This window comes from Pseudomyrmex gracilis, unplaced genomic scaffold (assembly GCF_002006095.1).
Source record: "Pseudomyrmex gracilis isolate BER0280 unplaced genomic scaffold, ASM200609v1 scaffold_1, whole genome shotgun sequence".
In the NCBI taxonomy this organism is placed as follows: domain Eukaryota; kingdom Metazoa; phylum Arthropoda; class Insecta; order Hymenoptera; family Formicidae; genus Pseudomyrmex; species Pseudomyrmex gracilis.
The window spans coordinates 1395443-1422966 of NW_018020585.1; the positions used below are offsets into that span (position 1 = coordinate 1395443).

Consider the following 27524-nt stretch of genomic DNA (forward strand, 5'->3'; position numbering starts at 1 on the left):
GTATTGTAATTGTAGTATTGTTGATATTGTTACAAAAATTAAAATTACTTAAGTTTTTTTTTTATATATATAAACGGAGATATGTTATTTATGTTTTAGTCAACTGGTGAAGATTCAAACTCGATGTCGGAAAATGACGAAGAAATATCGAATAACGACAGCATTCTAAACACGGTAAAGGCTGAACCGAGTGACATTTTAAACGACTCTGTGGAACATCATCGAAACAGTTTTCCTGCAGCGTTATTGAGTCTTCAAGGTAATTATTTACAAATCACAATTTTCATAATAGAATTTTATACTAAGTAAAGTGTATGATTTTGTTTGATCGTTAACTCGATATTCATAAGGCAAAGTTGAATTTATTGTGCCCCAAAGAAATTTTATAGAGAGAATATAAATTAGTTTTTTAATTATAATGACACATTTCATTATTAATTACAAATGTAATTAATAATTAATTTCTCGTCCGGTTACCAATTACTTTTGTAATTAGCAATTAACTCGACTTAATTACTAATTACAGCCTTAATTAAAATTAATTAATGAATAATTACAATTATTTCCATTTGTGTATATAATTTCATTGTGTTCTTTGACTTGCGAAAATGTTATACATTTTGTTATATACATATATAGATATATATAAAATCTATTATTAAATATAATAAACTAACACATATTATTATTATTGTTTATCTGTGCGCCATAGTTAATTTAATGGCATAGATCTCTCATGATTTACATTTTCATGCCGTAAAATCATTTATTTTGATGCGCATTATGCATATGTAATAAAAAAACAAAAATATAATAAAAATTGTAAACATTCTTTTAACTTATTGTTTAAATATTTTTTATTCTTTTGTACGTAATAAAATTGCGCCAAAGCGCAAAGTAAAATCTCTTGTGTGTATGTTGACAAATACTAAAAATTGTCTAATAATCAACATTTTCTATATTTTTTTATTACAGGGATAATGCCTGGACCGTCCGGGATGCATGTGAACCAGGATGCAGCATTCGGTAAGTGTTATTCTACACGTCAACATATTGATCTTACCCTTTAAACGTTCTCGAAGCCCAGACTAGTATCCTTCCGTCGTTTCCTAAGATTCTGGTCTCTCGTTGTTGCGTTGAATGCATGGAACTCTCGTACCTCTCACAACCCTGCATCCCCTGCCAGCCACCCCTTTTATCACACGGTGAGCAACAGCGTATTATAGAGCCGCATTTTTCGACGGCTTCTCGATGGCTTTTATTATTATTTTATATTTTACTTGTAAGAGATACAAATCTTTTTTCATATACAGCCACGCAATTACTTTTCAATTCGAAAACGAGCTTCACGTCACACGTTTTTAATTTATCTTTTGACAAAGATACGACGTAAAGCTCATTTTCACGTGGCAATTGTCTAGGGTTAGTTCTGCAAGTGTGAAATTGGTTCGCGTCGTTACTGATCGCATCGATAAAGTCTTCAGGATTGCTATATGAATCGAACTAAATCAATCTAATAAAGCTACAACTTTAATAACTTACTTATCGATGTAACAATCTAATTCGGCCGGAAAAAAATTCAACGGAAATGAAATCAGAGTTGAAAACAAAAACTGCGATATAAGAAGGTGATGATGAAGAAGAGGCGAATAGTAGGGCCGCACACAAAGGAGCGCCAAGAACAATTGTCATGTTAACTCGCAATCAAAAGTTGAAAGCAAGTTGTTTTTAGAGAGCTGGAAATTCACGACAGATATTCAGAAAAAAAAGAGAAAGTTGAAAAAGTGCATATGAAAAGGCTACAAAAGACGAAAAAAAAAGAGCGCTTGAATAGTGTTTAAGGAATCATACAAGATTGGATGAGGACTGACATTGGCTGGTGGTTCCAGGGCGGTGGCAGCCCTCTGGAGGAGATGGCTCAAACCCGAGTTCCGGTTGGCTGTCGGGTACATCCTCCACGAGGAACGAGCACGCCGGGTCTGGAACCTACCAGAGCGGCGGCGGGCACAACTCGAAAGGGCAGGATCTCTCGACCTTGTTACAGCATCACCATCATCATCATCTCACCACCAGCCAACAGTCGTCGCAGCAACACACTCTCAATGCCCTCAACTCACTCAACAGCCTGAACACTGAGCAACTCACGATGATGCATCAGAAACTGCAGAACAATCTTCAAAGTCTCCAGCAGAGCGCCAAGCAGAGCGATCAATTGAACCTGATGCTTCACACCTGTGCGAAGGACAAGATCGAGAGCATGGCGATGCTCCATCAAACACAAAGACGTTACCACCAGATGGACAACTCCAATCACAGCAGTAAACCAAAGTGTCCCGAATGCGGCAAGATATACTCTAATAATTCGAACTTGAAGCAGCATATTGTCAATGTTCATACTGTGCAAACCGAGTATATCTCGTGTTATGTGTGCAGCAAGCAATTCAAGACTAAGCAGTACCTCCAGATCCACCTGCTTTCTATGCATGGCATCAGAAAACGGAAGAGCTATCCCTTATATCAGATGCAGACACACATGCAGGCGCAGCAACAATCGTCACAGTCTGCTTCTCAGATTTCTCCTGCGGGCCAACAGCCTCAGTATTCTACGACAGACAGGTGGTCCGAAGATAAACAGTGATCCGAGAACTGATCGGAGTAGAGATTTCGTTTATGCGATTACACTTACGTGTGAAGAATCCTGAAGACACTTTCTGATGCGTGGAAGAATCGCATTCGCTGATGTCTCCGCGTAATTTGTGATAAAAGGACACTGGTAGAGGCAGCGCCTGTCGAATTTTTCGTGCCGCGAATTTCATAGTGATGGGTTTGTTATTAGTATCGCATGGAGAGAAGATAAAAGATATGACAGATTTAAATGTGAACACACAGCGCGTTGCTTGTATTTTTGCGCTTTAGAAATGACAATGTGTGTTCGTGTCTTTTAGCGAAAGTGAGTTAATACCGATAGCACTACGATCGAAAGTGTCACTGTGTGTACATATGTATACGTATAGACTCTCTCTGTGATGCGCTGGAGGAAGGTGCGTAGATACAACATAAAATATATGTTTGTTATTTTCGTAAATAACAATAGGAAGAAACTATGTACAATCATATAAAAATATCTCACACAATAGTTTGACGATTTATGTATAAAATACATTTATTTATATTTTATAGATAATTTTGAGATCTCATGATTTATTTATTTTTGTTAATGAAATTGAAAATCACGGACGAGGAGGTTTTGCTCCGATTACTTGCATTATTACTTACATATCTATTTTAGAGTTTTATATTTGCTCTTTTTCTGTGAGAGACGCGTATCTTTTATAGACACTATCACAGAGAAAAAAAGGTTTCTTCAGATTTATTAGTTAAGAGTTTGCTTTATTCTTCTTATTATTATTATTATTTTTTTTTTATTTTATTTTTATTAAAATAGAATCTTACACACAAACCAACATAACATTATATTGAATTAAACTGGCATTTAATTCAAACAAAAAAAGTGTTGAATTAACATATTAGTTTAGCTGTTGTCTCAGCTGAATATTTTCTTTGAAATAGCAGAAGGACAAGTAAGATAATAAGAAACTTACTCGAAGATAAATATTTATTTTTTATGTCAAAAATTATTTTAGAGAAGTATTAGTTTTCAAATAAATAATTTATTTTTAAATCAAATTTGCCTATTATTTGAAAATTCAAGCGATCGCACATTTTTGTTATTTCAAACATCATGTCGAGTGGATTATTTAAATTTGTGTTTAATAAAGTTCATAAGTCTAAAGAAACTTTTTACTCTGTACACAGACAAAAAAAATGATAAGATATAAATGAATTGCGCTCATAAGTCTTATTTACTTTTTCGTAAGTTTAGTTGTACGAGAAGAAAGAAGTTAACACGTTGAGTGACACGCAAATTTGTCGTTTGCTTTAGCACCGAGATTGACTGTCATTTTTCTTGCCTTTATCGTCGAGCTAAGTATAAATTCGTGTTTTGTTGTAACAAATTTATAGTGATACCACTTCTAAATGGTAGAAGAGATTGTCTCATACGATTTATTATCGCATTATTTTTTTATTTCAAAAAAAAACAAAAATGCGTCGGACTGACTCTCAGTTAGCCCGACGTGGCAGTCAGCGTGTTACTAAAATAACTATTGAAATTGTTCAGATGCATAATTTACTTTATGACGAATCGATTTCCTACGAATATGTTAAATATGTGCTTCTCCATATTTCGTAATGATACATTAAATAATTGAGACATGCCGTGTAATCGGTAGAATTACACATTCATATATTCACACATCCGTCATTTCGAAATTATTAACTTAACCTACCGTTTTTTGTTTTTTTTTGTTTTTTTTTTTGGTTAATTCGATTTTACATTTCACCTCCCTCTAAGCGCATCAGCGGCGGTTAAATTTGACCTTGAATGTGTGTCGAAAAAGCCGCTCCTAAACGACCGAAGCGTACTCGTAGATATTCGTTTTTTATTAGAGCTTGGATAAGGGTGCGGAGGTGTTGATAGGTAAGGTGGAGGCGAAAGAGGGTGCTGGTACGAGAATTGGCCGACCTATTTTCGTTCCATACCGCAGTGCGCAGTTCGCCCTTCGCGGCGACGATAAGCAGACCTTCTCGATTGGTTGAAGGAGGAAAAACAGGGGGGAGAGACATAAGAGAGACAGAGGTAGATAAAGCCACACAAAAACTTCCTCCGTGAAATTCCTTACTTAGGTGTAACTAGTGTGATAAGGGAAGCGATATGACCAGTCTTGTTTCTGGGTTTTTTTATATTTTTGCTTTTTTTTTAAAGCTCGCATTGTAAAACTAAGTCTCTGCCGTGTATTTGTGGAATCGGCAGCTTTTGTGGACGGATGAAAGATAACGTGGAACAAAAACGAGCGGAAAAATCAAAACTGCGGGTTCTACCTTGAAGAACTATAGTCATTAGTTCCTTTTTCTTCAAGTAGCTTCTTTTTGTGGAAAAATTTTTAATTTTTTTTTTTATATGAAACATATGATTGATGTGATTTTGTGAGAATTCAGATGAAAGTTTCCATAAAAGATCACTCACTAAAGGTGTCAAAACGTTTTGCGTGAAGAGTACACGTAAGTGATACTAAAAAAAAAAAAAAAAAAGAGAATTATCACAATTTTTTAAAACAATTATAAGGTTTCTTCATCGCGAATGTATACGAATAGAATTTCGCAAATTGAAACAGAGTCATAATACTAGTTGCAATCGCAATTTCGCGACGGCAATATATCGTAATTGGCATGATTGATGGCACACAACACATGTGTATACATATATACAGGTGACGATCATTTCATTAATCATGAGATTTCTCCTGTTCATCACCGATTATGTCAATTTACTCTACATAAACAAGGATTGAAATGCAGACAATCATAACGTTTTGTATCGCGGTTTTATTTTCAATCAGAAATCGAGACAAACATTTTGCCGGAGTAAAAAAATCCGGAGTCAATTGATGCAGCATCACTTCGTTTCTCGTGACGTGTATCGGGAACATGTACATGTTATGTACGTCACGCGTGCTATCGTCCGCGATGTTATGAGGGAGAAAGAGATAGGGTACGTCGTATTGATCTCGAGGATTCAACAAACAGCACCTAGTACCTCCCGCGCGTTCTCCTCTCTAACTCTATCTTGCTTCTCCACCCGGTGCCAATCCCACTCTCTTCACCTCACCCTCTCCCATTTTCTCTTTCCTTCGTCGATGCTTCTCTCTCTCTCACTCTCTCTCACTCTCTCTCTCTCTTTCTCTCTCTCTATCCCTCACTATGTTCTATACCATTCGATTCGCCCTCGTGTATATACGGGTTTGATGAGGGCAAGCAACCCCGCTCGGACGATAATCGCAATTCCATTGTCGGGTTTTCGATCGCTGTCGGTCTCGTCCAGACGATACTTCGTGCTAAAGATCCATCTTCTTCCGCATTTTTGTTACGACGAATCCGTGGGAGTTGTGTTACAGGACGATATCCAGTAAGTTACGTCCGTAAGAATTTTTTTTTTACTTTTAATACGTAAATACGTGATGTTCTCGCGATGATGTTTGTGATGACACAACAAACATTTGTCACAACAAACATTTGTAGTTTTTCACAATTTTTCTTTACCACGAGAAAAAAATTTCAATATCAGTAAAAAATGTTATATACGTTTTTGACTATAAAACGTTTACTAGATAGACTCTAAAACGTTTTACTAGATATTTCACAAATTTTACTTAACTTCGTCGAGTAGAATTGTAGTTCCAAATCAATTCACGCAGTCGCTAAACAACGGAAGCAATTTCCCAGAAGAGCTAGCAACTCGTGCGGGGGTAATTTAGTCATTCGTGAAAAGTAAGCATTCCGAGAGAATATTAATTTAACCAGCGGAACCGTTTTGACCCATCGATCCGGCGGCGCTTGTTAACAACGCGAGTGCCTGTCTCGAGCTAGCAGATTGCCGATTTCCGCGCAGACGACCGAACGAGCGAGCGAGATCGAGCGAACGAACGAACGAACGAACGAACGAACCAGCCAGCCGGAGGAAGTTTACCGGGACACGCGATGTTCGATCTGCCTATGACCATCGACCACGCGATGCCACAGTCGCGTTTACCCTCGTTGCGAACCCCTGACAAAACAAACCCCGCCGGCTTATCCAATTCCGCGGTGTTTCCACGAATTTCTTCCATCTCGTGCCAACCACCCTCGCAGTCCCCGTAAATGGAGGCAGAGCTTCGCATTTGTTCCCAGCAACACCCCCAGCTTGCTCTCTCTCTCTCTTCTTGTATCCTCCTCATCCGCGCTCACTTTCTTCTTACTTGAACCTCCCCCTTTCTCTTTTCCCCTTCGGGCTCGTCATGTTCTCCTTATTTCGTGCCATCGGCGTAAAGCAGCGTCGCCTATGAGGCTTCATCTAAAAGCACTCACCGGTACTCTACTCGATTCGGGCGCGGTCGAGGGTGGGATTCACTTCCGTTTCGGGACGTGTGGTAACCCAGTGACACGAGGCTCAGTGCGGGAGAAAGCGATAGGATGGGATCAGCTGCGAAGCTGCGCCACCACCCGCATGACTCTCGCTATGATTGATGAACGTCGTTTAATGGGACCTTTGAAAATGGTTTTCTGGATCTTTGGTATCTTTTTATTACAGATTTTTAAAAGTTAATACATTTAATTTAATATATATTATACATATATTTTTCACCGAATACTTGTAATTAGTTGTTTCAAAGAATATTCCTTATTTTTATATACGCGTCATATAAATGATATATCAGTCGCGTACATAATATTATATGATATGATAAATAATTATATATTGCGTATAGAATAATTGGGAATATGTGCGATCGAGGTTTATACTTATAGATTGCTAGCTTGTATACAAAAACGATTTTCGAAAAATAGTTTTGCATCTTATCGTCAATCTCATATGTATTTCGAATTTTACTGAGATTTCTATGAGAAACACAAATATGATTGAATTGAATGGCGGATAGCGGCAGTATACTTGCCTCAGGTGTCGTATAAAATATCATACGCGTTATCTTGTCGAGAAATATTTGCTGGGATTCGACCGGAGGCTACATTTTTCCAGAGTTGTGGGTTTCGATCAAATTGCAGTCTTTCCGAACCAATGAATCGTGGGAAAATCACCGCGTTAACCGCGAAACCACGAATAACGCGAGAATCCAGAGACACTAGATTGAGTTCCCGATGAGAAAATTTTCTTTTGATCTCTGATCTAAAGCCTCACGAACATACGTTCGCGGCCTAGGCTGTGACATCGGAGACAATTACGCGTATCATTTCCGGCGACCGAAATTACGTGTCAGCGTGACTTATGTTCTTTTTGCGCGGGTCCTTATCGCGATCTTTCACGTTAGATTCTAACAGCCTACGGATCTGTGTTTCCCGCTGCAAGGTCCGACTTTCGATCGGCACACTCGGCAGATTAGAACCATCTATCACCCGGATCCGATCCGAATAACTTCGTTTCGACCGGGTCTGGTCAGATTCTTATCTCCGACAAGTTCCCCTTCCTAGAAATATCGCAATTTTGTCAACGTTTGACCATCGCTGATCCTGCGTGATATTGTTTAATACGTAAGACGCAAAAAAAAAAAAATAATAAAAAGACTCGTACATTTTAGACAAACAAAGAACACAAAAAATCCCGTGAGTATTTACAAGAGACGATTGATTGGTATCCGAGACGACAACACCAGTGTGACATTGTCGCTATTTATGCGTTGTTTCGGATACTTATCAATCGTACAGAGCTTATCCTATTTGTGACGTTGCGTGTGTGTGTGCGTATGTGCGAAAAGTTCACCCGGCACGTGGATAAAAGAGTGTAGAACGAAAAGATTTCTTTCTAACTTCTTTTTTGTTTCTTTCTTGACCACCCGTATCTCCCAGATGTCCGTTTGAATCCTTGCTTCCTTGAAGGATCGAAATGCGGGAAGGAAAGCTAAAAAAAGATTACCGAAGTTTAGCGTTGAAGGATAAATTCAAGTAGATGTTGTAGAGAAATATCACGAGGTTTCAAAGGTATTAAAGGATTTGATGGTACGCGCCATTAAAAATTTTAAAAAATATAACGGTGTTTACAATGTTTTTCGAAACTATCTCAGGAACAGCGTTCCGATATCTCAGTCTGTTTCTAATATTTTTTCCAAAAGGAAAAAAATGTCGCGCGATAAAAATTGAGAGAATCTGATCGCGCAAATTGGGTTATTCCGGTTGAATTGTTCGAAATGAAAATTGTAGCTGAGAATAAAAAATCAGTGGAAGAAAAAAAGGGATCCGGAAATGAGATGAGATTAGATGTGGTTGCTTGCTTCAGGAGCGACGATCAGATATGTACCGGAGGTTGAGAGATGGAAGGGGCAGGACTTATTTAGAGATGGTTTACAGAAGACGAAAAACGCCGCAGGATATCGCAGAAAGATAAAAATGAGGTTGTATTGCGCGATAGGCAGAACAACGAGACGAATGCACGGTGTCACACCGTACTACTTGTGTATCCTTCTCTCTTTCCACCATTTTATTTTATCTGTCTGTCTTTCAGTGTCTCTTTCTTCGTACGGCCTTATCGCGCGGCCTACTTTGTCCCTTGCCTCCTTAATGTTCCGAGTATTCTTTTTCTTTGTGTCTTTGCCTCTGTGAGATTCACGTGCCATCCTTCACGTTCTCTTAGCGCGCGGGAAGCAAACGCCTCTCTTGAATCGCTTTAAGGGTGGTTAGCTATAAATTGCCGCGTTGTCTGGATAAAAATAACAATTGTAATATTCTTCTCTCGGAAAATCTGTCGCATCAGTTTCCACAACATCGCTTGGCGAATGACTTTTAGGTACTACACGTGTCTTCATTCATCTAATTTACGAAGTATGAACGAAGTGTTGGTGTTGGAACGTCACATTGTGATATATAAAACAGATATATTACTTTTTTGTTTGTTCACTTTCAGTTATTCAAGTTGAAATTTTAGAGAATGTCATTTAACTAGCTTTTAGATAAAATGATAAAACCAATCAAACGGCAAAACCAAAAGAACAAATTATTATTAAACGTTGACACACTTATGTATATATTTTTGTCGCGTATTTGAAAAATTGTTGTCGCGGATGTGTATCTAGATGTAGCGATTCCATCTGGTCTATCGATTCTCTCGTCAATAAAAAAATAAAAAAATAAAAAAAACGGGAACATATTTCACGGACGTTGCAACAGCACAGCAAACGTCGCCGCGCAGCCGACTGGAAAAAAAATTATCCTCAAAATCTATTTAATGCGATAAAAACGGACATCAAAGGCGAAATCTCATCAACGAGGAAAAGCTAAAATATGCTTTTAACCGAAAAAAAAGCGCGAGCTCTTAAACAAATTGGCAGTAATAAACGGATATTTTTGTGTCAAAACATAACGCTTGTAACAATGATTTAGAGGGATAAATCACGTTACAAAGTCAATAAACATATTTTCCAACTTTTTCCACGCAATTCAGAATTTAAACGATAAAAAAAAAAAACGACATTAAATAAAATAGCTAATGTGACTGATGAAATGTTAAATAAATAAAACACGTAAATATATAAAATGCGTGATTAAATTCGCTTTTCTATATATATGCACGTTATTGCCTCATCAGTTTAGAGAGACTCGGCGAAAATATAATAATTATAAACTTATATTACTGCACAAAAATTCGTTAATTTATTTGCACTTTATCTAATTTTTTATCGTTTAAAACGCAAAAGTTACTGCGATCTATTGTGCTGACTGGAGAACGGATTTTGCTTGCGCGACGTTCGCCAACTTTCGCGGAGAAAACAAAAAAAAACCGTCGCGGACGAACTTCGAAGCTAGCAACTTGTCCATTTTCAGATGTCGGCGGCGCTCTTGCTACCGGGATTCAATCAAACTTGCAAAGCTTCCGAGCACTCGGCCGAGCTCTCGCGCTTCCGGATTACTCGCGAGTAAACAGCGACTGCGAACAGCTTTCAGCGCGACGCCGGACGCTGATAAGACTTCGACGAAGAAGATCCGGTGGTACTTGTTTGTACCTTCTCTCTTGTTATTTCTCTCTTCTTTTGTTCTTTCTCTCTTTCTCTTTCTCTCTCTTTCTTTCTCAGAGAATTTACAATGAGAAAATTATCGGATAGAAGATATGAGGTGATGTGGACCGAGGGTGGAGCAATGCGGAAAATCAATGTGATCATAGAAGAAAAGCGAGTGGGAGAAAGAGAGATAGATAGGTGCCGAGGATAAGGATCCTTTATGTCGGGTCACGTCTTTAATATACCTCGCGTGGGTTGGCGGTGTGGCTACGACGGGCTTAATCAATCTTCACGGCGAAATCGCGCGGCTGCTGCATCTATGAGAAACGCGTGCGGTGCTACAGTTCGATTAAGACCGATCGCGGAAATGAAATTTGTACTCGGTTCAAGACGAGACTACCGTCTGCAAGAAATGACATTCGGTTTTTATTCTGAACACGAAATACGATGCTGAGATTTTAAGAACTAAAATTTCGTTCTTTCAAACTGTACCCTCTTCTTTGTTTGCGCAAGCAAGAGGAGAAGAAAAAGAATTGATGTCACGCGTGACGTAAACAATTTTTTTTACTTTTTATTTTTCCACGTTCTTTTGAAAATGCAGAATATATTTTTTGAATATTTTCTGCAAATATACACGAATGTATTTTCGTACCCAGTACGTGCTTTTACCTTTTTTAGGACAATGATAAATAATACTTATATATACACTTTCTATATATAACATATATAAATTTTCCATTTCTCACGTATAATTCAAATCCTTTTACCCTCGCCGAGTGATGCTAAAAAAAGATATCTTTTCGAAGTACGGCACAAGATAAACTATGCATTTATTTTTTGTTTTTGTCCATTTTCTCTTCTTTTTTTATTACATTTTTTATAGTAAATGTATCCGAAATATAACTGAGCGACATAGTCAAGATTTTTTTTTTGTACACATAAAAATAGTCTCCGTGAAATCTCAGCTTTATTGGAAGACACTATTTAACAGACTTGTATGAAAAAAAAGCGCACGTAAATTTTAACCCTTTGCACACAAGAAGCAAACAAACGTTAGGGTGTATCAAAAAAAATTCGAAATTGTCGATCTCTGAAGGATCATCAGTTGTATCAATAAACAATGCGCTCATTAGTTAAGGGAAGATATTTCATGAAAGTAGAAAGAGAGAGAGAGAGAGAGAGAAAGAAGTGAGAGATGAAGAGAAAGAGAAAGGGTGAGTTGATGGCTAGAGAGAAGCGGAGAGAAGCGAAATGAGAGATAGAGCAGGCGGAGGCACACAGAGAGAGGGTGCATAGCGGGGTACGAGAGCGGGAGTGACAGAGAGAAAAACACAAGCCGCGCTTTCCCCGAGGGTCCTGGGATCGATCCCTGTGCAATTTCCCGCACATGTCCGCATTGATCTGCCCTCACTTGCCCCCGACACCCACCTCTCGCTCAACCACCACTACCGTCGCTGCCGCCGTCGCCACCACCACCATCACCACCACCACCAACGCCGGCAACCACCCTAAGCTTCTTCGGCGGTAACTCCGATCGTCCAAACGCCTACCCTCTAGCCGTCCGTCTCCTCCCTTTGCTGCTCCCTTCGCGGACCAAAGTCATTTCAACTACGTCAATTCACCCTCTACTTTTTTTTCTTAACGTGTCCGAGTCTCGTACGCACCCGCCGTTTAATGTACGCATGTCACGCGCGCTCTACGGATATCATTCCCTTCGACAGCCGTTGATATGGTTCGAGTTTTTTTTTTTATGTGTTCGATCTGAGTTCGATTCTGGGGCAATCTCATATTTGTGGACATATACGGTTTTCGAAATGAGGAAACGCACGTGTTAAAAGTAATTTTTCTGTGAACATAATTTGTCTCTGAATAATATTGAGAAAAAGAGTCTGTCTATCTCTCTTTTTTTTCTTTTCTCTCTCTCTCTCTCTCGCAACATATTTCAAACAATAGTTGTACAACGATATGTATTTTAATTTTTTTTAATGGTGGAGAGTTTTTTTTATGAGTTCTGAGTTGTTTGATAATTTTGATTTTTTGATGTTCTATCCGATTTCGGCAATTTCTTCTAAATTTAATTTGAATACGTAAATCCAACTTTTATTTTTTTCTAACATGCGTGAAACACATTCGTATATTCTTAGGTAACACACGCGCGTCACGCACAACGATATCCGTCCCCTTCAGTGTCTTCCAATACTCGTTCTTACCCTTCCTTCGTACTTCCAATATTCGTACAAGTCTGTATCACGTGTTCGTTCTAATTTTCTACGGTCTTATATATCATACACGTGCCAGACACATTTTATTTTTTTGTAATATTTGATGTTAAGTAACATTTTACTTACAAAAAAAAAAATAAAAAATATTTTTATTTGTTTTGTAAATATAGAATTTTATTATCTCGTTAAATTTGAGAGAAGCGCTACTAAATTATATTTAACACACGTATGTAATGAAATTTTTTTGTAATATGTATCTCAAGGAAGCTTGCAAGTTCACGTAATAATCAAAAGTAACATTTTTATTTTTTCTTACTTAAATTTGAATCAAATTGTTCAGTTTAAATTAATGATATATTTTTTTTTAAATTATATTTCGAATAATAAGAAATTTCGAAGAGATTACAAAGAAAAATAAAATTGTTTAATCTTTTTCTTTCTCGTTGAAGAAGTAAGTTTTTATTTCGGCTATCTTTATGCCAATCTTGTCATGTTTCTCTCTTTTATGTCCGCATAGTTCTGTATTCTGTGTTATTGCCGCCATTGCTAAGCAATCTCAGTTTCATCCAGGCGGCTCCGGCCATCCGGTCGTTTTATTCCAACCCTCCTGTTTGCAAATCCAACTCGCCAGAACGAAAGTCGTTCCAACTATGCGAAACCGTCTCCGTTCTCTTTCACCTAAACGTGCTTTTCCATGTATTAATAGATCTGCGTGTCACGTTCGCGATGTGTCGTACCCCTCCGATAGTTGGGGGAAACTTTCGAGGGGAAAACACGGTTTTTCAATTTTAGGAAAAACGACTCGTCCTGTGCTGTCTCGTCCTATAAACTTTTTTCTCAAAGCACATCAAATTGTTTTATCGTGTAGGTTCGGAAACTTTTTGAGTATCTTTCATGTATGTGCAGGAAACAATATCCGATTGGGAGAATCTTTATATAAGTTGAAGTTTTCACAGAGTAAAGAAACGTTTTGTTTTTATTAATTAATTTTATACGCCCTTTGAAGAAATATCCATCTGCAAATAATAAACATAATAGATACAATTAACAATAAAAATTTGATCGGAAGAATCATTTTCCACAAATAAACGTAGGATAAGTAGTAACAGCAAACGATTGCTATTTTAATAAAACAAAAAACAAAAAAAAAAGAAAGAAAACCACGAAGCTCGAGTATTAAACTGCATGAAAAGTACTTACTCACTTTAAAAATGTACACGTGCCGGCGGAATGGCAAAAGCGGAATGCTAATTAAACTTGGCAAGAGATCGGATAGCGATGCCAAGGTCAGAGACTCAAATGCCTCGATCAATTATCAAGAGGGTGATGCAGCTTATGCAATACAAATTGCTGTGCGTTCTTTACACCCTCCTCTCCCGTTTTGTGCGCGCGAGAAAATGAACGAACGTTCGGAAGTTGTGTAAAAGTATATTCTCACGTCGCAAAGCGCATCGTGCTCTTCTTTTTTTGCCCGTCGGAAAGAGGAAAAAACTTCGTTTGCGAGGGGAAGAGCGGAAGGTTGAAGTGAAGGCACACCACGTCAGCTATCTAAATTAAACTTTCCTACCCCGTCGGACCTCTCTCTCTCTCTCTCTCTCTCTCTTCCTCGACGAGTACCATATATCAAATCGTCTGTCATAAACCTAAGTCTCAAGCTGTATCCGAACACTGACGTAACCAATCGTTAACAAAGTCGATACCGGAAGCCAGGTGATCATAGCTCTGTGGAAGGTAGCAAAGTACGTCGTCATTGACAACGGATGTCATGAGATTGCTCCTGTCGATTTTTGAAAAATTGATTTTGAATAATAAAAGAGTTACTTGGTTTTCGTTTGCCATTTTGTTTAGAAAAATAATTCTTGTGATACAAAATAGAATGGTGATAGAAAATACATACGAGTTATTTAAATATTTAAACTATGCAAGCAAGTTGAACGTAGCATCAAAATTTAAACTTCGCTGTTGATTAAGTCCCGTGGGAATATTGCAGGAAAATTGTTGCTGGTTTGTTTCGCACTTCGCTGCCGCAACATTAAATCGGATTTCGGTGTAGCACGTCGGGACTCGTTTCTCATTTCGGTAATACTTCCAGAAATAGAAATTGCACCGCGCCGCATATCGATTCCCCGCGATTCTATACATTTCCATCTCTTTCTCCGCCCTCGAACGTACGGATCGACGTTTTCGAGTTGTTCGCCCCCGCGATAACGCTAGGCAGACGCGGAAGGACCTTCCCGGAAACCCGAAGACATCGATCTTCGGGTTTTCTTCGGCCAATCAGCGTGCTGACTGCTCCTCGGGAAGCAGTCCTCGTTAATGCAGCGCAATTCGTCGGAGCGACGCCGCTAATGGACTGGCGCAATCATCCTGGCTCGCTACCGAATCTCCCTCTCCCTGTCGACAACATTCGCGGTCTCTCCCTCCGTCTTACGCCTCTTCATCTTACTTGAAGCTTTTTGCGAAAATCTCAATGTCGATCCGATCACTGTATCATCTCGTATTTCATCGTTTCTCTCTCTCTCTCGTTCTCTTTTTCGCAAAGTTTCTCGGTCAAGTGTCTTTAGCCGTCTTTACCACGTTCTCGTGCGACATAAACTGTCGTCTTTAGACGTAGAGCTATGAAAGTTCTAATTAGTTTTGCAACTGTAATGTTCAAATATGATGAAGTTTGTGTCGTGCTAGATATATAATTAGATAAGTATCTCTCGTGTTGAGAGTAATTACTTAAAAATTTATAATCATTTGTAATTTTTTATAAGTTTTCTTTTAAAAAGATCTTCTGAGCGATTTTGAAAAGATTTCGCGTTCTGAATTTATACTCTTTTAGCCCCAAGTCACTGAATCTGGTTGACGTATATACACATCTACCTTTTCTCTTAATAATATTAAAATATTAATATCTCTTATTATTATCTCTTTTATTTTATTCGCTTTGAAATCAAGTTTGGGCGATGGAAAAATAAATTTTTATTTTTACGACGAAACTTTTTAAATTTTCTCAAGATATAATTTCATTCTAAAAAAGAGTTTCTCTTGAAAGTAATCGCATCCTTTCGTTTATCTTTTCTAAATCTTGTAGCATCTTTTTCTATTTCCACGATCCTTTATTCCGATCCATCCCTTTTCTCTCCACGCCTTTTCTTGCCCATCCCTCTATACCTTTTTCTTTCGTTTTTTCTCTTCACTCCATACTGTTTTTTTTTTTTTTTTTTCTATCATTCTCTTTTGTCCGATCGACTTAGAGGTCGGCTGGTAATCAGGCGAACACATACCTACATCGTTCACCCTTATCGATCGATCGAACCTGAACTTTTAAGATTTGCCGACGGAATCGCCGCCTTGCTTGAGTATATTTTACGGAAAGGATGATCACACGTATAATATAAAAGTGACTTCAAATCAAGATTGATTATCGATTAAATTGAGCATTAACAAATTTTTTTAACGAGAAGTATGAATTTTTTCACAAATCTCGTGTACGTTTTACATTTTACGAGAGTAAAACCTTTGCAAAAATATAAAAGGAATTATATAAAAAATGAAATATTTAAAATTTAAATAAATCCTAGCAAAATTGCTTTAAAACAAGAGACTATGAGATTACGTTATTTGCGTGTAAGTATTTTTAAAAATATTCTCGAGATTTGAAAAGTTTACATGGTAATAGATAAAAAGAAAAAAAATAAAAATAAAAGCATTTGCAAAGCTTAACACTTTCACAGAAGTAGTGCAATGCGACCTTAATTCCATCTGAATTCTAGTATAACCCGATTGATCATCACGGAATACGGTTTCCCGCTGTTCGCACGTTAATATACGCAGCTTCTCGTAATTCTAATAAATTGGTTTGTCATCCACCATAAATCAAGAATCTTTCTACGTATTCCGCTTTTATGCATACCGTTCACGATAAGCGCGGCTTGCAAAAGTTACTTTCGAGAATAGAATAGTACGGTCATACAAATAACGTTGATCGAATTTTAGTCTGGAATTATTTTTGCTGGCATGCTGGAAAATATTTTTCCTCGTTGAAAACTGTACATAGAAGTAGTATTTTTTCTAGTTACACGTCACGCGATTGCAGCAATTGTTAGTTTGTTTTAGTTTTAAATAAAGTTATCTAAAAAATTCCTAAAAATATATGACTGCCAAAATTGTTTTTTTTTTTTTTGTAAATTTTTTCAAAGCGCAAGCAAAAAGTGAAAAGCGATTATCTATTGCGTTATATATTAATAAAACTCTCGTGTGATTGTTAATAATTAAAACGTATTGCAAAAATAAAACATTTGGAAAGGGATGATCGGAAAAAGTAGTCCCTCTCCACAATCTAATATCCATCACACGATGGATCTACACATCCTTCCTTTTCACGTAATGAGACGTTCACGTAAGTGGGAGAGGCCTCATGCTTAGAGATTCGTAGGAAAGATAGTCGTAACGAGGCGTAGAGAGTGGATCAATACGAGGGTTCTTACGTAGTTCGCTTACTCTCCCTTCTTCTCGCTCCACCCCTCTGTGCTCTTCCTTATCTCTTTCTTCCGTCCAGATCTTCTATTTCTCTCGGCTTCTTCTTCATGCTTTCTCGCTCCTTCTCCCTCTCTCTTTTGCCACTCTATCCTCCGTTATCACATTGTCCTGCGTCTTTCTCTTTTTCTCTTTCTCTCTTCTCGATGCTTGTTGTGCACAAAGACGAAGACGAGTGGCGATGTTTTGTTTACTCTCTTGAATTTTCCACCTGTTCGTAAAGAACGCGTAGAAAACGCGGCGCGAGAGAGTGAGACGGCGACGTTTATCTTCTGAAATGCGAGAATAATCGTGCATACCTGCGAGAATGCGTTCGATTATGATGACCATTCATGTCTTTATGCAAGCATGAAACCGAAATTATAAAAGGAATGAACAACAGATTACAACGATAAACAACGCAGTTGCGAGTTATTTGGCCTAGCGCTATCGAATTACATTTTGGACATCAACAACTACAACAACATCAACAACACACCAAACATCCTACAACCGGGCATGCCCTGAGAGTACGAGAGTAGTGCGTGTGCAAGTGTATATGTACTCTAGAGCAAGGTGAGAGTGAGAGGAAGAGAGAAAGAGAGAGCGAGAGAGGAAGAGAGAAAGAGAGAGAGAGAGAGAGAGAAAGGGAGAGAAAGAAGCAGAGTAAGTGAGTGTGTGTCGATGTGAAAAGAGACGGATAGATCGGGCGTGAAAGTGTGCTTGAGGGTGCGGAGCGAATGAAAGAGAGCGAAAGTAAGAAAGACACACATAATGCAAGAAAGAAAGAGAGAGAAAGAGAAAGAGCGAGTGAGTGAGAGAGAAAGAGAGCGAGAAATGGAGAAAATGAAATCACGTGTAACTGGTCACATGTGTGTTTAGAGCGACGGAGAGGAAGTGCGATAGAAATAAAAGAACGAAAGGTTTGACATGTGTGTCTCTGTATGCTTGTGCGAATATATGTACGTGTAAGCTTGTGTGCGTGATAGGAAGAAAGAAAGAGAGAGAAAGTGTATGATCAAGACGTCAAAGATAGAGAGAGAGAGAGAGAGAGAGAGAAAGAGGGAGACAGAGGATGTGAGAGAGCGAGAGTATGAATGCAAGTGCAATAGAGCACACTAGAGAAGGCGAGAACATGAAAAAGAAAGAAAACAGAAGAAAGAGACAGAGAATGAGTGAGAAAAGGAGAGAAAAAGAAGAGAGAATGAGAAAGAGAGTGTGAGAGAAAGAAGTTGCGGAAAAGAGACGGGAGAGTGTTGGCGTGAGAGAAAGAGCGAGCAAGGAAAACAGTATCAACTGATGGGCATGTCCTGGTTGTAGGATCGACGATGTCGAAGAGGGAGGAGGCCGCGATGGCGGCCGCCGCCACCGATACCACACAGACGGTGGAGAATTTCGCGAGGCATCTCTACACGGCACTGCGCCACGACGACGCTAGGCCTGTATGCCGCTACTGCGGCCGTAGCTACTCGTCGCCGAGCAACCTGCGGCAGCACGTGAAAAACGTCCACTCGAACTGGCCGCCGCCGGAAACGTGGCCGCAATGCAACGTATGCGGTAAACGTTGCAAGACCAAGCACTACCTGATCAATCATCAGCTGCAGGCGCACGGCATCCATCAGAGGCCTAGTATGAATAATCCCGCCGCTCAACAGCAGCAACAGCAACAACAGCAGTATCAGTCATCGTCCTCGTTGCCATGAGTACGTTCGGCGTTGTCGTTGTCGTCGTCGTCGTCGTCATCCGCTAATTGTCCTGAAATACGTCAAAACGCGATTAAATCCTCGTCCGTTTATCAAAAGATTTTAATCGATATCGCACGGTCGGAAATGCGGGGATTACCACCTACTGTATAAGACTGTTCAATGTCGTAACGGGGATTCCCGTTTTTATGCCGCGGCCGCCATCGTTGCCGTTACGCCGATTATCCGCCCGAAATTTGTTTAATCCTTTTACCAAGCTCAGCTTGTGAATGGAAAGTTACGTTTTGTAGTCAACGGCAGGGGATTTGAACAGAATGTCGGCAAATATTTCAAATTTTTGTCCCATTTTTTTCAAATATCATCGAGAGCGATTGGTTGTACATCACACATTTTATTTTCTTACTTTACGCGATATCAAAATGTTATGAGATTTTTTTAGCATTTTTTTATCTTATTTATAATTACTTAAATTATGTTTTAAATTAAGTGATTTTTACTTAAACTGTTAAAAAAATTTGTTTTGTTTTTAATTTTACGCACAACACACACGTGGTTTTACAATATATTTAATATAATATATTGTATGTATGTATATTTATTTTGTTTACGTTTACATTATGGTTATCATTATTACGATTTTACATCTAAGATTTGTTTAAATATAATTTTAATAACTACTTAGCGTTTTGAAAGATTACAGTTCTAATAATGTTTCTACGATGAGAACGGAATTGAAATGAGATATTAATAGAAACCGCGTAACGGAAAAGAACACAAAGGTGAACTCTACAATTTGCAAAATCGTTTTCCACTGAGACTAATAAATTAATGTAATAGCCAGATTACATCGATGTTGTAACGATAGCAGACGAGAAACATGCGCTTAAATATAATAATTAAAAAAAAATTACTAATATAAAAACGTTGAGATTTATACATCACAAAGCGGAATTAATTAAAATCGAGCTTTCCAGATTTTTTCACGTCCTAGAGCTTAAACTCTTTCTTTGTTAGAATGATTTATTAATTTTTGACGACGCGCCTGAAATTTATATGTGCGCCAAATTAAATGTATACGAAACCTGATTGAGTATACGAAAGTTGATTGAACGAATAATCTTAATCACACATACTTGTAACAGTTAATTATAATTATGCATATAATTTTATAATTATATATTGATTATAATTATGCACATAATTATATTTATTATATAATTATAATATAGATGCAATTACAATTAATTGCATATTAAATTGCGTTGATATCAAAAATATATTTATATTTGATTAGCATGTTTGCGAGTTTAAGGCCTCAGACACCTCCGCCTACCTTTCGCCGAAACTCCAGTTACACACTCGTAGTAAAAGATTCTCAATTTAAATAGCGTATCCTTATTTTCCTATTTGAAGAAAATGATTAAACGGAAGCGTTGATTATCCATGTTCTCTTGCACGATGCAGACTCCTTCCAACCGCATTTTAAGTAAAGACCACTTATCCAACAAGACATATCTTGACGCAGTTTTATTTTTGTAGAATTTGATTTGTGAACCGAGTTTACTACAATCTTTGTATGTCCCGGTTATATACGCCAAAATCTTGTTATAATCTCAATTATGTGACGTATATTTATTTATTATAAATATTTAATCTACTACGTTGAAAGTGTCGAAGTTTGTTACGCAAATTTATAACGCAACTCTTATGCTGAACGAGAGACTATTTTGCAAGTATGATTATTCTAAATACACAAAGCTAATTAATTTAATATGCATTATATAAATGTTAATTTAATATTTCGAAAATAACGCGTTCAAAAATTAATATATATTTGTTTATATAAACAAAATAAACATTTAATGTTATGAGGTGATTGTTATTATCGGTCAGACACGTGTTAAGTTTTTTTTCAAATTTATAGCCAGATAGAGATTGGCACTTTAGCGCGCTACTAAGCTATAAATAGTCTAACTATAAATATTCTCGTGCTAATAATAATTATCGATCGATTGATAACAAATAAGACGGGACATAATTTTACTCTGGGAAATAGTCTTAGATGTTCAACATTGTCGGATCGCGAGGTTGGGTGCGTACTATTATCGTGCATAGCTTTAGGGTGGGATTACGGTGGTGGTGGCTGGTGGTAACGTTGGTGTGGTGGTGGTTGCAGATCACGAGCTTGATGAGGCAGAGGGCGCGGCTTACCACCACCACCACAGCCAATACCAGCAACATCATCGGCATCGCTATCATCATCCACTATCCGTCCCTCCTCCTCACCACCGTCATCAGGCGCTACTGAAAGACGACCCATCAATTAATCAATCTTCCACTACGGCAACTACGACGATCACGACGACCAGCAAGTATCAACGCGGTCAACCGGACTTCAAGCAACAAAAATTACTGCAGGAGCATCATCGGCAGTACGGTTACAGGTGTCCTCTCTGCTGCAGGACGTTGCAAGACATCAGTGATATGAGAGCGCACTTGGATCATCACTATCCTAGAGACTCGCCCACCTGTCCTGTCACTTCCTGCGCCAAAACTTTCTCTCATCCCAACAGTGTCAGAAACCATATGCGATTGAAACATCCTGTACAGTGGGATCAGATTAAAACCTTAAGATGGACCTATGTCTGATAAAGAGGCGACGATCAGTTGAACTCTATGTGTCATAAATGTAATATCGAAGGCTTTTTCCAAAGAAACATAGCTTTTTATTTTCCCGGTAATAGCCCCCTGCTAAACGCTCTTTGTGGCAATTGCCCGGTGGTAATATAGTACAATAAATTCATAAGTTTATTATTAGGATTACCATAGGATTGTACATATATTTGGAATGAAAGCAAAGTGGTAGGAAAATTTAAATTTAATATATTTACTTATTTATTTTTTTTTTTTTTTAATATACATAGCATTAAATTATGAGGTTTAGATTTTAACCTGTTTAAATTTAATTTTTTTATAAAAACAAGTACCAAATTGATATCAAATTAATATCAAATTGGGCTTGTTATCGTTGTGCAACAATTGTTTTTACGTCTATGAATGTTGGAAGAGAGTCTGGTCGACGGAGGATAAACATTTTTTGATACAATCTATGAAACGTCAAGAGATGTAAAATCGATTGTACATGTATATGTATTAGAGACTACGAATCCGGGCTCTTATTCTGTAACTTTTGATGTGCGTTACGTATCCTTGTGCAGACAAAATGTATCATAAAATAGCTGCGCACGTTTAATGAAATTGTCGTTAAAAGTTACAGAAATAAGAAAACAAAAATCAACTAGAACCGAGTGTATGTCTGCGTAATAATGTACGCGTGAAAAGGCAAAAACCAGACTCTTTTATGCTTTTATTTTGAAAAATGTTGTTATACAACCGCACCCACTGCAAAGTTTACTTCTGAAAAGCGCACATTGTACATATGCGAGATTGTGTAAGAAACTATATCGACAAAGAAGATATATATATATATATACGCGTGCGAGGATTGTGTGATATTAAAATAATGAGATTGATTTTGTAGAAGGTTATTAATAGAATTGTTTGTTTCTCAGTTTACAAAAATATTTTTCTTCTCAATGACCGGTGAAACAATATGAACAAACGAACGAACGCTCGAACAAGTGTGTATTGAAAAAATTAATTTGAGAGACCGCGGAATGTGTTGTAGTATGTGGATTTTTTTAAATTAAATTATTAACTTTCACAAAACTAGTCTCATAACTTTTATATCCGACCGCTCTCATATATGAAAATTATAATACGTGTGTACACATATGTGTACATAAGTGTATACATAAAAAGATATATAAAATTTGTTCTGTATAAAATGGACAAGGCAGTATTTCCTGTAGAACCTGAAGTGTAGATGCCGTAGGATCAAATAACATACGTATACACGCAGCGACCGGCCGGTGTATATACAGACATATTTGACATCGAGATGTAATGATTAGGTTTACGTATCTAAAAAATAAAAAATAAAAAAGAAAACAATGTTCCTCTAAGAGCTGAGCAAGCCAGCCTTATGTTGAATAACGTATAGTCTTAAGGATGTAGAAATGTATACACTGGAAATGTGAACGAACGCACGGCGACAATCATGCCGAAAAATCGAGTAACAAGTCACTTCTAAAAATTCCGATATAAACAAAAAAAGGTGCCGAAGCCATATGTGTGAGAGATACTGGCGCGTGTATGTAAAAATGTTTCGTCGCGCGAAAGTATGCGAATCTATGTGAGTGGATCGCGAGTGAATATGTCGACCCCACAGAAGTACGGTCGTTTCGACAACGCCTAGCCTTATTTTTCTACAGTCTTTACGTTTTATCAGTATTTATTAGATAAAAGAAAAAATTTCCCCAAGAGACATATTCTCGAGACATTGTGTATACTAAAAATTTGCCGCGAACGGGCGCTGGAATACGAGTTGTTAGTTGTGGGTCTCGAAGTGAAAACAATGTCGACAAGTACGACGAAATGCATTACGACACGAATATATAATAAATTGTTGAATTTATTACACACTGAGACAAAGTTCGCGCAAGAGGTTTACTGATGTACAAATCGACTTTACAGTTTTTTCTCTTAAATATTTATTATCGACTGATATAATTTCTCATTACTGACAGCTCGTGCGGTGAATAATGTATAGAATTATAATGTAATAATGCACTATTTTAGCAGGTTCTAGCTTAGACATATACATAAGACGTACGAAATGAAATATATACTATTTAAGTAATGCTTTGTACAATAAAAAGTATTTAGAGAAATCTCTAGAGTATTGTATTTTCACACACACGCACAACACTCTCTTATGGTGTGTTACGGTCGACATTAATTTTACATTGAGAATTGAAGAAAACAATGTTTAATTGTAGATATCATTATATTTAAATATTTTTGTGGAAACCAAATATTTCTTTTTACTTCTTTCATGCTTTCTATTATTTTTGCTATTTTTTTCTTCAAAAAAAATTTTAGACGTTTTAAATGATATTATTTATATAACACTAAATGATATAATAAGAAGTTCTTTTGTTATTTATAAAATTAGTTTTGTGCGATTTATATCGTCATATCGCACGCTGGTCGAACTTCATTATTCGTTTTGATGATATATGAACGTTTCTTTACTCATCCGTCATGTATTTTCAGGCGCACGACGGACTCTAGAGATGATGCGTGTACGTGCCACCGATCCTAGACCTTGTCCAAAATGCGGCAAAATGTATCGCTCGGCGCACACGTTACGCACGCACTTGGAAGATAAACACACGGTCTGCCCTGGTTATCGTTGTGTATTGTGTGGCACAGTCGCAAAATCCAGAAATTCGCTGCACTCTCACATGTCGAGGCAACATCGTGGAATCAGCACAAAGGATCTCCCTGTGTTGCAAATGCCGAGTCCGTTTGATCCCGAATTGGCATCCCGTTTATTGGCGAAAGCCGGAATCAAGATGAGCGCAGCGGAATTACGAGCACGTGCCAGCCCAACAGCACCACGGAGAAGTGACATGAGATTAGAACTATCTCGGGGTGGCGCTCCGTCCGAAGCCGGTAGCAGCGTCTGCGGTGGTGATGATCCAGAAGATCTTACTTTACCACTTAGTCTCAGGTACGGTTCACCAACGCCCAATAACAATACCGTGATCACCAAGGTAAGCAGCAGCGGTAACAGCAACAGCAAGAACAGCTCGACAGCTGCGGCAATTGCCGCCAAGTCCCTTGATACAATGCACGGTAACCGTGAGCCCAACATGGCGCCATTGCATCCGTCCGGTCATCATCCGGGTCCCAATGCAAGCGCCATCGCCGGTGGCTCGGCCCTTTTAGACACGTACTTGCAGTACATTGCAGAGAACTCGCTAACGACAATGGGATTCACTCCGGAACAAGTGGCCGCTGCGAAGATCGCACAACAAATGAGTGTTTTGGATAAAAGGAGTCTAGAGGACTATCCCATGATTAAGAGAGACGAAGGTCGAGGCTCTGGAGTTGTTCACGAGGACAGGCAAGAGACTGCTATGCACGATAGACATAGCGGTTTAGTAGATATGGCGGAGGAAGAATCGTCAGGCGCGGAAGAGGACGAGTATAGCGATAACGAGGAACCGGAAGTAATAATTAAATCTGAAAGCACCGGAGCAGAATAAATTTCTAAGTTTCGTTATCTTGTTTCTGGTTGTATGTTATTCGCGTTTCTCGTTATTCTTTTACAAATTTTGTCTTTACAATAATATATACAAATTAAGACCATTTTTTAAAACATCTCTTATTAAAGAGTTCTCGAAATCTGTTCTCGAATCGGTTTTTTTTCCTACAGAGAAAGAGATACGCTGAACATAAACTATATCTGAGGTTTTAACCGCATTTTGTTTTTGTTTGTTGTTGTCACGCATGTTGGCTCATAAAGTGGACCACGCGTGAACGGACTTGCTGATCGCGTCGAATTATAACTCCAATGGCAAGTACGCACCGTTGAATATTTAGAGTCTACAATAAATATGCATACACATATGCGTGAAATGTTTGTAAGCGTCACTCATTTTCACACATATATGTTTTTTATATGCATATGTAGATGTACATACACACATACCTATCGTACATACTACACATATAAATACATACGTGTACACATATACAAAGAAAAACATGCATATATCGTACAGATATTCCATCCATCTACCTCAGTGCACACAATAGGTGATAGAACATACTAAGAAGAATCTCAGTAAAATGAGTATACAGTGCTGAAATGCGAAACGATAACAGTCGGCTTTAATGCGCGACTGATACCGATGCTAAATAATAACAATGAAACAAATGTGTTTCTGCTGTGTTTATTTTCTGAAGTTCTAAAAACAAAAAAAAATGACAAACCAATTTAGAACGGGCTCATACATATTATTATTATATTTTATTATTGTATATATAATTACTCGTAAATTTTGAGGGAAACATACGTATTGTGTTTAGATTTATAGAAAGATTGGATACACAGAGAAAGGGAAAGAGAGAGAGAGAGAGAGAGAGAGAGAGAGAGAGAGAGAGAGAGAGAGAGAGAGAGAGAGAGAGAGAGAGAGAGAAAGAGAAAGAGAGAGAGAAAGAGAGAGAGAAAGAGAAAGAGAAAGAGAGTTAGGGAACACGCGGAGTGACAGTAGATACCATTAGATGTCTTCTTCCGGTATTCTTCTCTGAGCTTCTGATGGCTTAAAGGAGAACAAATGGAAATCGATACTGTCCGTCCATTGGCAATGCGCACGGTAATGCAACGGTGACACACTAAATCGCTTCAAGAAGAGAAAACTTCTTTTCCTATCGCACAGCAATTTATTAAACATGGAGTTCTACAAATTTGAGGTCGTAGCAAGCTCGGGTAAGAGCAAATCATCGCAAATCATGAAGTCTGATCCGAAAATATTGGATAGGTCCAACCATACTACGATTGTTTACAACGTCGAATTCTTCTCGTCAGAATTTCCTGAAAGACGAAGTTGTGCTCAGTTAGGTTTTTTTTTTAGTCAGATGCGAACGTTTGCATCGTTTGCAGACGCGCTCTCTTTAAGATCCATTTCACGTAAGTCACAATAAATGTTTCTATCGGGGGATTTAGCACAGGGTTTCTCATGTTCCGACCGTTGATCTTTCGCTTCTCGTGAAGGATTCAGAAGAAATAACCGCTCTTTCTTACCTGAAAGCTGATTCGAGTGGAAAAATTGTTTACTGTTTTTTTATAGTATTGATATATATGTAACTAACTGCAAATGTTTTTCAACCGTTTAGCAACTCTTCGATGTTTGTTATCAAGTTGTGTTTACTAGAAACAAACACTGTTTGCGGTAATATGATGTGTCAATAATAATTTCTGTTCGGTGTACGGGAATGATTGAAATATGGTATCCAATTTTTCTATAAACGCGCGCATTCATGTATAAATAGAAAGAATGTATTATACTATTGTATAGGAATGGCTAAAAGAGAGGACATGTAGAAACTGTCACTTTGAGAAAGGCTCGAATAGAATCGAATCAAGAATTAATCACGATCAAGAGAGATTGATATGCGACGAGGGGTCCCCCGACGAGGGATCGATAGTAAACCTTCTGGCACTTCCAACTTCGTACGAGTAGTTTTTGCGACTTCGTGATAAGCAGCGTAATCGTTAACAACGGCGGAGCCGCGAAAAACCCGAAAAATAATGAAAATTCCCTGATAATGACAATGTAAAGTATTTCAAGCGCTTGTTAATCACACGGATTACATGCGCAACGACTTTTTCGATATTGGGAATATTTCTTTGATACGGAACAACATGTGTAGTTGAGTTTATTTTCGTTTAAATGCAATGGCGATTTATTACTTAACGTAGAGGAAAAAAAAGAAGGAAGTCATTGGGAAAAAAGAAATCGTTTGATAAGGAAAATAAATCTCGCATCTATATTTTCGCTCTTCTTTTTTTATCTTTACTGCCG

The 27524-nt window shown here is 37.9% G+C and overlaps 1 protein-coding gene across 6 annotated transcripts in view; it reads left to right on the plus strand.

The window, feature by feature from the left end:
- LOC109852550 (protein abrupt-like) overlaps window positions 1-26122 on the plus strand; it is a 75680-nt gene extending 49558 nt beyond the window's left edge. Inside the window, exons 6-8 of one of the 6 annotated variants that reach the window (XM_020423811.1) lie at window positions 100-259; window positions 976-1026; window positions 1890-3153. In XM_020423811.1, the coding sequence (XP_020279400.1) occupies window positions 100-259; window positions 976-1026; window positions 1890-2638 (960 nt within the window). In that variant the 3' untranslated portion in view covers window positions 2639-3153. Of the gene's footprint in view, window positions 1-99; window positions 260-975; window positions 1027-1114; window positions 1184-1889; window positions 3154-17567; window positions 18324-18643; window positions 19451-21202; window positions 23808-24204 lie in introns of those variants that run through there. The other 5 variants (XM_020423803.1, XM_020423827.1, XM_020423819.1 and 2 more) reach the window with 5 other exon arrangements.
- Window positions 26123-27524: the final 1402 nt, after the last annotated feature.